General features: G+C 32.9%; 2 protein-coding genes across 6 annotated transcripts in view; one reads left to right on the top strand and one right to left on the bottom strand.

Annotated features, from left to right (window-relative positions):
* Positions 1 to 2,139, bottom strand: part of LOC100573427 — a 3,655-nt gene extending 1,516 nt beyond the window's left edge. The window contains exon 1 of the mRNA XM_016806407.2: positions 1,230 to 2,139. Within this exon, the coding sequence (XP_016661896.1) occupies positions 1,230 to 1,401 (172 nt within the window). The 5' untranslated portion in view covers positions 1,402 to 2,139. The remainder of the gene's footprint in view (positions 1 to 1,229) is intronic.
* Positions 1 to 14,862, top strand: part of LOC103310098 (baculoviral IAP repeat-containing protein 7) — a 31,710-nt gene that overhangs the window by 12,151 nt on the left and 4,697 nt on the right. Inside the window, exon 1 of one of the 5 annotated variants that reach the window (XM_008187247.3) lies at positions 10,779 to 10,980. The exons of 2 other annotated variants lie outside the window; for them this stretch is intronic. Coding sequence is in view for 1 of the 3 variants with exons in the window: in XM_016806405.2 (XP_016661894.2) it covers positions 14,066 to 14,197 (132 nt within the window). In the remaining 2 variants the exon portion in view is untranslated. Of the gene's footprint in view, positions 1 to 10,778; positions 10,981 to 12,487; positions 13,002 to 13,075; positions 14,198 to 14,862 lie in introns of those variants that run through there. 2 more of the 5 variants (XM_008187245.3, XM_016806405.2) reach the window with 2 other exon arrangements.

Below are 14,862 nucleotides of genomic sequence, written 5' to 3'. Positions count from 1 at the left end.
AGACCTCGGAATTAAACAAAGTTGTTAAAAAGCACATAATCTGCTAGCGTTGCCAGTCGCTCAGTGCGATGCGCTCGGTCAATAAAATCGAAAAAACACCAAACACGAGTTCCTCCGCGCAGCATTAAAGTATTGTTTCTCACATGCGTACCTATAAACGTAAAATAGCAAACTTTGGATGGCTTAAACTTCCAAAATAATAGTTTCCGCAAAAAAATTCAAACAATTTCGAAATCACCGTTAAAACCACACATTATGAAAAAAAAAATTAATAATATTCAGTTCTAATTTCTAAGTATTTTTTTTTTTAAAAATACGCGTAACGAAAATATATAGTTATTGAAGTTTCTTATCAATAACGTCAAAACGAAGTTTTTCCGAGCTTTTTTTTTTTTACATTCTTATAAAGAACCCTAAAATACACATGTTGGAAAAAAAAAATTTGAAAAATCGATAGGTTGCTAAACCAGATTTATGCCCAAAAATCATACACACAAAATCAATTATTTATTTACTCAAATATTTAATTATAGGTACCTTATTTTTTAATATTTATATTATAATTTGAAAATTTCTAACTGCTGTAGCACGTACGACACAATATCATTAATATTTAATTTTGTTAAATGATAATAATTTGATATCAATAACTTTTTTTTTTTATGATAATCAATTAATATATTTTTAAAAATTGTTCTTTTTTTCCTTGGTCTTTTTTACCGATTACCAAAAGCTGGCGAGCACCCTTTCAATTAAAAACTTATAAATAGTTTATTTATTTATTTATTTGATACGTTGTGTCACTCAATATTTTTCAGAACTGACTATCCACTATAGGTATCTACCCAGTACCCACCCACCACCCCTTTTAGCTGTGAGACAATTGTCTCACAAAAATCCTATCGCGCCGCCACTGTCCTAGACTGATAAACTGTCGCCACTCAGAATTTATCGTTCTTCGTATACAATGATAATATGATACCATTGAATTCAAATTTAATATCATCTATTACAGTGACCCACTACAGAACCCTTCTAACCTTCTGTACAGCAGAGCGTCACTCACTTAACTTATTTTTTTATTATTACTAACTTGAATTTATGGGTAAGTACAAAATGAATGTACTCAAAAGTGTAGATAAACATATCTATATTCTATAGTATTTTATTTTTTCATGATAGTAATATATAGTATAGGTACTAAAATAGATATAGGTATAAAATCTTACCTCGGTCATCTTTTTCGGTAGTTGATAACTCGTCCCAGTCTTCATAGACAGCTTGTCCAACATTTACCCAACTTTGGGTTTTCATATTCTTGTCCATATATTGTTTCGAACTTGTCTCCCAAATCGCATTATTGTTATGAATACATTTAATGAATTTATCCACATCAAACATTTTTTCAATGTATTTAAAATATGTTATATTATTAGGTACTATTGTGGTAATAATAAAAATTAAAAAATAATATCAGGCACGCAATGATGCGACCCGTCCGGTTACGTACGTCAGTGTGATAGACTATTGTTTCAAATGCGTTTTGATATAGGTACAACCGCAACACGACGCGGTTTATTTTTTAACCGGACGGCCACAGCGTTTATTTTAGAATAGTGTGAACGTGCGGTGACTGGTCGGTCTGGTAACACACTGCCTGGTACTCGGGATTCGCGCAGAATTCTAGCGCCGCAGCGGTAGAAATCATCCGCTTGTCCCGTTCGATCAAAAAACATCGTTTTGAATTATACCGCCACTATCCTAAAATAAAGGCGGGTTTCCACTATACACGTTTGCCGTGTACACGAAAAATGTCCAACAACACGGTATCGTGGTTACGGTATCGTGTGGTAACTTAACCTAACCAACCAAACCCAGCAAAGGACTTCTATGCACGTACACGCGTTCGTGTATAGTGGAAACCCGCCTTAACCGCTGCGGCTGTTATAAACCGCATCATGTTGCGGTCGACTTGGACGGTTTATATTATCGCTGTGTCTGTAACCGGACAATATGTGTTCATTTAGAATAAATGCGTATTGTATTATGTACTAATATAGATATAGTCGTATATAGGTACATTGTATTTACCATGTACTGCATCAGTATTAAAGTTATTTTGAAAGTTATAAGATACAACACAATATTTAAATTAATAATTTTACAATATTTTTCAACTATCAATATGCAACATTACAGAAATACATAGGTATAACTATAAAAATATATTAAGGTCGTCGACCATTTAAAAGACAACAACTGCGCTAAAAATGTGAAACATATTGTAGCACTTGTATCATTGTCTGTGTAGATTATTCACTAATTTCTTTGAGCCATTTCGAAAATGTGTAAGAACAAAATTGATGTGGTGACGTACTGCTGTCTTGTTCTCAGTATATAGGTACTAATGGTACTATGAATTTTGTAATAATTCATTAAAGTGTAATTAGTTCAATTTAATAATAAACATGTTGCCTACATAATATTATATTATTTATATATTATATTATATTATGTAGGTATTGTATATAGGGTATAGTATATAAACTCGTGTACAGTTTCAAAAATATCCGATTATTACTGCCCATGCCTATATTTATCACAGCTGCTAATTAACACTGTCTGTAATATTTTTCCAACAGTATTTCGTAATTGTAATATAATACATAAGAGTTTGGAAAAGGAGTCGTGTCTAATAGCTATAATTCATGCGAGGTGTATGTACAATAGAATTGTTTTGAATTTCAAATATCGCACGTTTCCAATACACGTGGAATATTATAATAATATTATGTATTATACTATTATAATACTATTATGTACCTTTATTAAAGTAACCTACTATACAATATGTACGATAAACTGCAGATAACTAATATACTTTTTACGCTGGCATCGCATCGCTGCGACTCGGTTTATACCTACATATTATTCTATACGTATTCCAGTCAAAATTCCAGTGGTAAGAGTACCTCTACGTGATGATTCCAAAGTGTAAAACCGACATCAAACGAACCGGTCCTGTCTGTGGCAATGGGACACTGCAGCGTGTGCACGGTGTATAATAATAGCTACATACAGAGTGATAAGTGGAAAGGAATGCAGACCACAAACGTGACCTCCTCCGCGGGTTAACAGTTTTTAGATTTGTATTATACGTGGTACGTGGTGGGTCTGGTCTCAGGTATATGCCTATAGTGCCTACAACTGTCTACATATATTACATTATATACGTTGTGTCGTTGCATTATATATATATATGGTACACCTACCTACCAATATGGTATAGAGAATTAGATGCATATGCACGCACGCACGCACGACTAGAAGCAGCTGAGGAGTTAGGAATGCAGTTTTTTATACGTCCGTGGTGGCGTGTACTGATAATAATAATAATAAAATATGTGTATATGCTGTTAAAAAGTATTCTCAAAGGGTATTTTTGACTTAATCTCTTGCAGGAAAATTCCTCGAGTCTTTTGTATTCTGTATAATATAGTCTGTATAATAGCTGCAGGTTTACATGCACGCGCAAAAAATTGTAACAGAAATATTCTCGCAAAGAAAAGAAAACGGCAACTTGTTGTGTACAATAGTAGCGTGGGTATATCAAAATAATATTATACACATTGTCAACCAAGTAGGTATTATATTTGTGTCAGTTCGGAATGTTTTTTTACTCTTAGTGTTTGTTATAGTTTGTTTTTGCACACAGATATAGATTATATGAGATATGAGAATAATATGATATTTGTCTATAGAAAACATGTAGTGCAGTACAAACAATATTATAGAACATCCTTACTATAATTTTGTTATATTATGTACCTACTACCTATATTTGACTATATTATGTATAACAAATTATAATCATTTACAGTTGTTCCGACTAGGTATCTAATATTTGGCAATCAAACTAATAATTAGTATTTATCTTCTCGTTTCCACGACTAAAATAATCAGTAAAAGTAAATATTATGATAAAAACTATAACTATTTAACTTACTAGACATTGTTACATATAGGCTCATAATTACTCATGTAGCCATACAATCATATTAGCTAGGTATATTAAATATTAATTACTGTTTTTATTATACAGGGTACCTACCTAATTCACCAAATATGCTCAATGCTAACTTTCATTTTAGATTCTGACTTCTGAGCGGAGCAATGAATGTATTGATTTTACGATGATATGTGTTTTTTGTATCTGTCATCACTCATCACCTTTTGGAACAGTAAAAATGCATCGATTTGGATATTCATCTGTAAATTAACAAAAAAGGCGGGTAAGTCGTGGATGTCGCTCTGCTGTACAGTAGGTTACAAGTGGGTTACTGTAATGGATGGAATTAAATTTGAATCCAATGATATTATATCATTGTATACGAAAAACGATTCTGAACGGAGATGATTTGTCAGTCTAGGATATATTATTTTTAAAGAAAAACTTATGGAGAACCTTGTACCAAATTTTAAAAACTTAGTTATAAAAGAAAAAATTTTTACGATTTTTCAACCACTAAATTACTTGCAAATTTTCGCAATTTTGACATATTTCGTATAAATTTGAACTTTAAATGCTTATAAATAAAAATTGTGACAATGTATTCCTTTTATTTTGCAACTGCTATTGTAAAAATATGTTAGGAGCCTTGTATTAAATTTCCAAATCTTAGAATTAAAAAGAAAAACTTTTATGAATTTCTGTTTAAGATTATTTGAACATTGCCGTAATTTTTACGTATTTAGTCAAAATTTGAACTTTAAATGCTTATAAAAAAAAATTGTGCCTATGTATTTTTATAATTTTTGAATGGGAGTTAGAACAACATATGTGGACCCTTCTATTAAATTTTCAAGTATTTTGTCCCAGCTAATTTTTTTTTATCAACATTTATAAAAAAAAAATCAAAAAAAATCGATTATTTCAATTGCCTATAAATAGATTAAAAATTAGTGAAATATTTTGAAAATAAAACTATATAAAGAAAATGTCAATTTAAACAACTGGTAAAATTTTCAAGTGTCTACGACTCATACTTTTTGAATAATAACAAATATCAAAAATCGTTTGAGGCTAAACCGTTATTTAATGCGGGTTTGTAAAAATTTAAATTTCAAACACTCCTAAAAATTTTTTGTCTTAGTCCGGTTGAGTTTTTTTTACAGATATTTAAAGAAAAACATATGGAGACCTTGTACCAAATTTTAAAAGCTTAGTATAAAAGAAAAAAAACTTTACGATTTTCAACCACAAAATTACTTGCAAATTTTCGCAATTTTGACATATTTCGTATAAATTTAAACTTTAAGCACTTATAAAAAAAAATTGTGACTAACGATTTTGGATTTTTTTTTATCACTGTGAGAACAACTTATAAGAAACCTTGTATTAAATTTTCAAAGTTTTCTATCCAACCAAAAATTTTTTATCGTTATTTTAAAAAAAAATACATAGAAAAATTGAAAATTTCATTTGTCTATAAATAGCTCAAAAAAAGTCGAAACATTAATTAATATACTATTAATTATTAACTATCGTCTTGAAGCAGGACTGTAAAGTATATTATAGTGTATTAAAATATATTAAGTATACATAGGAAGTAAGAGCAATAACATTATAATATAAAAGAACTTGAACGTATTCAACTTAACATTTCAAATTCAATTGATTAAAAACATGTTTTTCAACACAATCATTTATCATTGTATATATTATTATAAGTTATAATTTTAGGAACCAAATTATGATAAAAAAAATTTTTCCTATAATATTATCATGTAAAAACTAAAAATACAAAATTTAACAGTGGTCAGCGAAGGCAGGATTTTAGAGTAAACTACTTATCGTACGACTGTATACTAACAACGAAACCTTTCCTCGTGCCTCGTGAGGGCGGTAACTCAGATTATGCGTGTGAGTCACGTGTAATTCGATTCAGATGGTTTGTAGACCATATTATTATTATCCTTATTATACTCATTGCACATGGATAATTGATAGTGGCTGTTGCCTGTCTTTGATTGTCACTACTACTGTAATGACAACGATGAGTGCAGCAGCTGCACTCCGGAGGTCTCCTGCGCCTACCGGGTGATCGTTTAATCGTTATATAATTATTTATACACGCGTGTGTCGTACACTCCACGTACACTCGTCGTACACTCGTACCATCGCCATCGTCTGTCAAATTTTACCGGGGCTGCCTCAAAGCTGAGGTCGTTTTAGGGGCTTCAGATTGACGTCCTACATCCTCTAACCGATAAGTGCTACTCGTGACTCGTGACTCGATTTAAAAGATCCCATGACCCATGTAAAAGGTATCCACAGTTGAAATGTTTTCTTTTTTAAATCCATCTTCACTTTCTCCAAAAAATCTAAAAAAATCTAATTAATGCTTCACCGGACTCCCGAGACTCGTTATCATTTATAAAATTAACATTATATTATTATGTGAATGGCTTTTGGCTCGTCGGATGAAAATATATTACGATTCTTTGGAAACGACGGACCGGGTGTAAAACTAGGGATAAGGGTCGGGGTCGTTTTAGGGGTATAATATTATATACCCCAAAAGGGAGAAAGAATAAATAAGCCGGCGACGGCCGCCTGGCCGATAATCCGACCGTCAAAAATTTCGTGGAATGCGACTGGCGCTGAGCGCGACGTTGCCGTCTCGCCACTGCGTCAATATACCGACCGGTTTCGTTCCCACACTGCCGTGCGGCAACGTGGCGGCACGTTCCCCGGCGGACGTGCGCCACTGGGGGCAGATGGTTTTCACCCGAACAACTGCTCCTCCTAGACATTTCTGTTGTGCAAGTACAGACTACACATCTCCCCCATCATTGCACATGCTCATTGTACAATATAATATTAATAATAATAATAATTATTATTATCATGATAATATGCATCTACACTGATGTACCATAATATAGAAGTATACTGTATTATAGCCCGCCGTATAGCTGGGCATGAAGGCATCAGAGCACGTCGCGTATCTACCGCGACACCAGCTGCTCTATTATTGTTAAGATGGCTGATGGTTTTCGGCGTTTTTCTTCTCTCTTCACTCACCAGAACCAAAGAACTTAGACCGGAAACACTACAGTAGTTTATTATAATACTCTGCGTCTATATAGATTTTTTCCACTTCCCGTTGCCTGTTACGTTTAATGGTAGTTAATAGACAATAGTCATGAATAATTTATTTTTCGGATATTCCAAATTATAATACAGTAATATTATAATATGGGCCGTGTATGATATTATACAAAATACAAGTTCTATAATAGGACGATATTATAGTTCGATTGTGCTATCACATGGGTTAGAAATAATATTACATTTAATATTTTTAATTAATCAATGCTAATATGCTATACTGACTGATCGACTCGTAGTCCGTAGATACCAGGCTACTTGTACTAAGGCACTATAAGCTATTATAGTGCTCTACTTGTACCATTGTTATGATTTATGAATTATGAGTACCGTGTGGCCGTGTTTGGTGTATTATAATAGTCGCTTTATAGTATGCGTTTGTGTGTCTACACGAGTGTGGTTGTACGAGGACGAGGACTACGCGATAAGTAATAACAACAACAATAATAAGTATAATAACAAAAATAATAACAGTGTATACTGTTGTATAGAGAGTTTGATAAACTCGGTCGCCGGCCGCGCACTTTCTCTCCGCAATACCGCAAAGCAGATTTTTATTTTTTACGCGACTACCTCTCGATTCCTTTCCATAGCCATTACCCCATCACTACTATAATACGAGTACTACGCAGTCTCTTTTTAGCCCATGCATCCTATACATAGGTTGGAGCAGGTCAATGACAGAATGACTCTTACACCGATTCCGGTAATCGCTTTCTTCCGAGTTTCTAATGGAATTGTCTCTTTTGTTGTCTTTAGACTTGACCAAATCTGGAAAAAGCTCTTATCTGGAATCCATAAATTAACCCAGCTGATCTCGCCCGAAACACTATTCAAACAGTGTAGAGGACGCCACACGGATATTTGTTGTGTCCGTTTTACAAGTGCAGCGTAACTTATCGCGTTTAACTCGATTACTTTAAAAACTAGAGTGAAATGTGAATATTGACTTATTATGAAGCACATTATTTGTGTTCGTATGTTGGTATTTTACGATAATTCAGTTTTTAAGTGAATTACGAACATGTTTAATTTACTCTATATTATTATATACGCATAACTTGCAAAAAAGTGATCTATGGTAAAAAACAGCATACGAACAGATAGTGTTTGATGGTAAATCAAGTTTCATATTAAGTCGATTTTTAAACTTTTAAACTAACGGAGCTAAATGTGTTTTACCTTTTACTGAGAGTAAATTTGGTATGATACGCACCTGTAAGACGGAGACAACAAATATTCGTGTGGCGTCCTCTTAATCACAATAATATCATCAAATATAATTAGTGATATTACAGGACAGACTAATCGTTTTTCGTGTAGGTACAATGATTTTATATCATTGAATTCAAATTTAACATATCCATTACAGTGACTTCTCTAGACACTGAATGTACAAAACAGTATTATCCACTTTTTATGAATTGTATAGTAAACATATTATTAGTAACTGATTAATTATAGAACATTATGATTGTTCCGGGCAGCAGTGCAAAGTAGTACATGTATAAATGTATTATGTCTTGGTCTTATAATTTTTTTTTGTAGGCATAATTTTGTTTTAGTTTTTATTATGTTTAACGTTTTTTAAATAACGTTTTTAATCTCTGGTTCTCGTTAAAACATTCGATATTAGTATTTCTATCTAAATCCGTGACTAATATTATTAGTGGTTTGACAAATAATAGTATTATACACATATACATGGTTTATATAATCAATGGTTTTAGCTTTAGTCCATAATATACGAATTCATATTCCATTTGTTTTAAATTTCAAACCATAGAATTTCTAATTATTAAATCTACTACAGGGTACTCGTAACTTGTTGTCGGCCACCTGCTAGAAGTATACGCAAAATAATTGTTTTGAAGTTAAAAATACCAATTCACTTCATTGATTTTCAATATATTTCAAGTTTAATCAATAGTGAATGAAAATAGCACGTGTACTATACTGTTTATAGCATTCACTTTTTTACGTCATATATTTCAAATACGGGCTATGGGCAATGGACTAGTGGAGACTAAAATAGCAAATCCGATTTCCATTGTATAGTGATGGAAAGTTTTAATTAAATTTGAATTGCATTGAACAAACATGTTTCTTCCATGTACGATAATGCCTATATTGCCATTTAGGTTTAATTGGATATTAACTGTGTATGCGGCTTGCACAGCTAATTTAATTAAACGACTCGATGACTATTAGATTTCAACGTTCTGTATAGTTATCTACTTATCTAGGCCATATTAATGTGGTTTTTAATATTCGGTTTACTCTTAAACAGACCATAATATTCCATCGGTACTTAAATTTAAAAATAGTTAAAATGTGTTGTAAACAACAACGGATTATTATTAATGAGCCACTGATGTTGTTTTCCCACGTTCAACTTCCGGTGTTCAAGGCTTTATATAGGGATCATACATCCTCGAATAACTTAATGTGCATAGACTACAACAGAGTTCGGTTTGTGAAAAACAGAACGTGGCAGCACTGTGTGAATATAATATGAAATTACTGAATGGCTTTTTAGATTTTTCCCCTACCGTCTTCCAGCTGACGATGTCTACGTGGTAGGTCCGAGGTCGCCATTACGGCATTACCTCACACAGTCACACTGTGGGCCACCGATTTCCAAATCATTATAATAATGTTATTTTTAATATTTAGCCGTGCCTATTTCGTATTTTTTTGTTTTCCAAAATTTCCCCAAAACAGTCGTAGCTTTTAGAAGTCTTAGAACATTGTAAATATTTTAAATCGTCAAGCAGAAGACTTGAATAATAATAAATTACATTGTAGAAAAGTAATATTAATAGTGAATAATTATCAGCCTTGCAATTTAGAGGTTGGCTAATATCAATTTATTGTACACATTACGTCATAACGTACTGGAATACATTTGTTTCGTTATTGTTTTCGTTAAACTAAATATGTTTACTGTTTAGGTAGTTACCAATCGATAGACGACAAATGTACAGAATATGCTAAGTAATAAGCATGTTATATTATAATATTATTGTGTGTTTGACTCTAGTGTCACACGCATACTTATCAGAGGTTAGATTGTCTGTAGATTATATAAACATTTTATGAAGAGTGAATATAATATTATCATAAAAATGTGTACGTATAATGTAGGATGTTTCAATTTATGTCATTATGGTGTGAAGGGTTTTAGAATTTTGGATATTGGACTCAACGTGATGGCGCTATAAAATAGACATAATATACAAAATATTGATACTAGATTTATTGAATATTTATCCTATCAAGTATTCCGATATTATATATTTTGTTTTGTATAAACTATAAATGACCAGCCCTTTGAATGGATCAATCGACTTGGGCGCCCAGGCTTGGAGGCTATCTCTTCTTCTTTACGATTACTATATACAATGCCAATGAAATGAATGAATGTATTTGAACACTTTGGTATTATTGTTAGGCATGACTCATAAGTTCATGACAACCTTTGGAATAATTATACAGATAACATTTTTGTTTTCTATTCGATTATTACGATTTAAGAGTAAACATGTATATCAGTATTTGAGATAACTATACATCCAACTAATTAAATTCGAATAGCTTGTGTATTTGTTTACTAACAGTGACCGAGTTGACATGACTTTGCGTTGTTAATTTTTATGTTGTTTAATGAAATTGATTTAAAGAATTTTCGTTAAGTGTGACATTGTAAAATCAAGAATTGCACTCCATAATCCACATCAATTTAGGAGATTGAAATAGCAATACATTTTTTTGAGTAAATACAGAAGTCTACAGCTGGTATCAAGGTACAATATTTTAATATTTATTTGGTTTAATATCACAAATTTGAAATTTTGTAAAAGAAATTGAATGTTTTGGGCTGAATTGGCGTTAGGGAGTAATCATTGATTAATACCAGTATTTATAATCAATGGTCGTATAATCTAGATAATACGCTATTATTTCCGTGTAAAACAAAAAATATGATCAAATATTAATAATCATGTTAGATACGATCAGTCCTGTAAAGTATTTAAGTAAAAGTATTCAAATACTTTTTTAAGTATTGAATAACTTTTTAAATACTTTCAGCATGAAGTATTTTGAATGGCATTTTAAATACTTTTTGTTATTGAATACTTTGGTTTTTTATTTCGAACATTTTATTTTTATTCGAAATAATTGGTTGGAAAAATATTATTATCAACTACAATAATGGAATAATAGTATTATTTAATATTCTGTATTTCTGTGTTAGCCGAAGCCCAAAGGTTTGTGAAAACAAAATTTCTAAAAAAAGTTATTGAATATTGAAAAACAATATTCCCTTTAAAACTATTAGATTGCCTACTACCTATGTGTTTATATTACGATAATTATTAGAAACCCACTTTATAAACCAAAAGTAGTATCTTAAATATTTAAAATAAAATGTATTTGAGTATTTACTCAAGTACTTTTTAAAAGTATTCTTTACAGGACTGGATACGATATACACATACCAATCGCGTAAGCTAATATAATAAAATAGTATAAGTTATAACAATGTAACAATATAGGTATAATGTAATGATATGATATGTACTTAATTAGTTATGATTATTTTACTCGAGTTTTGCGTTTACTTCGGAGTTCGGGTGTACAACAACGCTAACCTAATTTAAATAAATAATTGAGCGTACGTCATAAACAGTAAACAGTAAACACATTCCGTGTTTATCAGCACAATAAACACGTGTTTTTATCATTCTGTTGTTTTTCCAATGGAAATTCATTGCACATGATATCATGTCTTTGCGGTGGTATTTTCGTAAATACTTACGTGCACAAAAAATATAAATAGGAAATTAAAACGGAAAATCGTAGACGGGCATCACAGAAAACTGCGCTGGATTATGCGTACACGAAGAGTTAGTAAAGAGGGCGAGCGAATGTTAGAGTAACCATCCAAGGACCCTCGGTCGGACAACCATTTTTTATAATAATTAATTATACATCGCGAATATTTTGGGCTCGCGATAAGATAATAATAATATAATATTATTGCAACAGGACGATAATAACGTTATTACAGTCTTATTTTTTGCTGTCATCCTCGCGGGGCCGTCGAGACGAATATTGTTATTGTCCTATTACAACGTATAAATGTTTTCCGAAAGCTTTTGTAAAGGGCAGAGGCAGTCGTGTATTAGTAGTAGTGTGCCCAAAAACCGAAACGTTGTCAACACTTTGTTGTCTCGACGTGGTTTCGTGTATGGAGTATCGACCGACGCGCGCGCGTGCTCTGGCTCCCTATTCGCCGACGGTCGGCTGTAGAGGGGCCGTGCAACGCGACTGGCGACTGCAGCGCGGCGGAGGTTCTCGGCTTTTCGTTCATCGGTGATCGTTATTCGTTGTTTCAGTACTGCTGGACTCTTTGCGACCGATTTTTTGCCGTTACCGCTAACTCCGCGCACACATTTTCGTGATGTTTGCCCCGTTGTAATTCCGTTCCCAGTTTTTCCCACCCGTATCCCGACACTCCGACGTCGTCGTCGTCGTCTGTGTCGTTGTTCTCATTGTCACTCGTATCGAGCGACAATATAATATCCGTGGAAAACATTATTATTATTTTAACAGCTGTGGTTTATGCCGAAAACGGCCTCTTTCGACACCGTTTTTGCTCTGTAAAGGCTATAATTCGAAGTCTCTCGGGGAAAAGCACTTACATCCAGGACACATTAATTACACCGTCGTTTCCCTTCATTCGCCGTCACACTCACTTCAACACGCACAATATTTTCGCCATCGCGCGCGCAAAATAATTTGGAAAAACGCAGCACACAAGGTAGAGTGTTTTCTTTATTTTTTCGTACTATCTCTTCCGTATGTTTATGAATTATAAAATGGTTTTCCTCTACATTTCCACCGTGTGTTCTCCGCCTCGCCCGCATTACGGGCCTGGGTGCCTTCTATTTTCGGCGTCGTTTGGGCGCGCGAAAAACGGTTGGTACCCATTTACGTAACTACTATAATGGGTAGCATAGCAGTCTGTTGTTGTCGCGAAGGTTATATTTTACGAGTGGCCGCCGTAAAAGGCGTTCCATCTGGTTATCACTGGTATCATGGTGATGTGGACTGTTTCCGCCGCCGCCACGTCCCTCTCTCCCGCCGCCACAGAGCCGGTGGGCCCGCACGACAGCCTGCTCGCGGGCGGTGAATGGAGTAAGACCTATCGTGTTTTCGTGTGGGCAGGGCGCGGGCGACGGGGTGAACGTTTTATTGCGCCCGCACCATCGATTTTCCCGAATCACACGCCGTTCCCCGTTCATGGTTTTCGAGCACACCTTGTGTAAACACCGGAAACGGACGTTTCCGTTCCACGTCCTATCGGAATAATCGTGGACTTATCTCGTGCTTTGTTATATTTATAATATTATGATATCGATAACGATAATAATAATATGATGTGTCGATAATGGTCGATTGTACCCGGGGAGAGGCAAACTTTCGTTTCTGTCCCGTAAATTGTATAATTGTCGATTGTTTATCGTAATAATATCGTCTCCATATAATTGTTGACGAGCTCGTTTGCACTCGTAACGATTTCTCGTCTACAATTTCATTATAAAAATATAATTATTGTGTCATTGGGTGTGTCTTTTCCTGCTTTTGCTCATTAGGTTAATCGGTTTTAGGCGGTGGACGCGCATACAAATTGTTTTGTCAGTCGAGGCTTTTATGAACAAAAAAAAAAAAAATAAACAATACTGATTAATGTTATTATCAGCTGAGGCCAGCGACTATCGATTCGTTTCCTTTTTTGTTGTTATTGTGCTAGTTTGTGCTTCTGATAGTTAATACGCTCCGAAGGTCTTTACAATATGAAATATTTTACTGAATAAAGCATCAATGCATTTTATTATTTTAGTTACAAACAAAATAGACATAGGGTATCTGCCACCTACCTACTTAACTACCTACCAAAAATTTAAACTAAAAAAGAATAATAATGCAATGTTACAATCACGTGTCTTATATATGGTAATAATATAGTGATTTTTTAATTTGTCTAATGTCTATAATAATTAAAATTACGCATTTATTTAAATTAATTGCCCATGTCATTTAAAGGGCAAACAGTTTTTGTTTAGTAAAATAATAAAAAGTTATTGTCTGACTTTGTGTTGTTTATTTTTTTAACTAAGGAAGTTTGAAATTTCTTATATTTATCCTTTTTTCCTTGTACCTAATTTATAAAAACTAAATTTCAATTTTTCTTTTCTTTTTAAAACATACTCTTACATACAATAAAAAATATTATTTTTATAATATATAGGGTGATTAACCTAACCAACCATGCACACTTTTTTATTCAATAGTGTAGTTATCAAGGTAGTTATTATTCAAAATCTGATTTTTAGAATTTTTAAATATACCTAAGTACCTACTGGAAAAATATATTGTCAAATTGTTGAGATTTTTATAGTAAAGAAGTGTCCTGCGGAGATATAAATTTAAAATCATACACGAGTTACTTAATAAGTTAAAATAAGTACTTGGTGTCATCCTGTGTGTACAATTGGTTACTGATTGATGAATTACATTAATTTATAGTCAATTATATGACTTGCATTGATAATAGGCTATTAAAAAATCGATGGTCATACTTATTAGTTTATTACTTATTATTTATATAATTATACAGT

Source organism: Acyrthosiphon pisum, chromosome A3 (genome assembly GCF_005508785.2).
Source record: "Acyrthosiphon pisum isolate AL4f chromosome A3, pea_aphid_22Mar2018_4r6ur, whole genome shotgun sequence".
NCBI classification, from domain to species: Eukaryota; Metazoa; Arthropoda; class Insecta; order Hemiptera; family Aphididae; genus Acyrthosiphon; species Acyrthosiphon pisum.
This window is presented reverse-complemented; position numbering and strand designations above follow the sequence as displayed.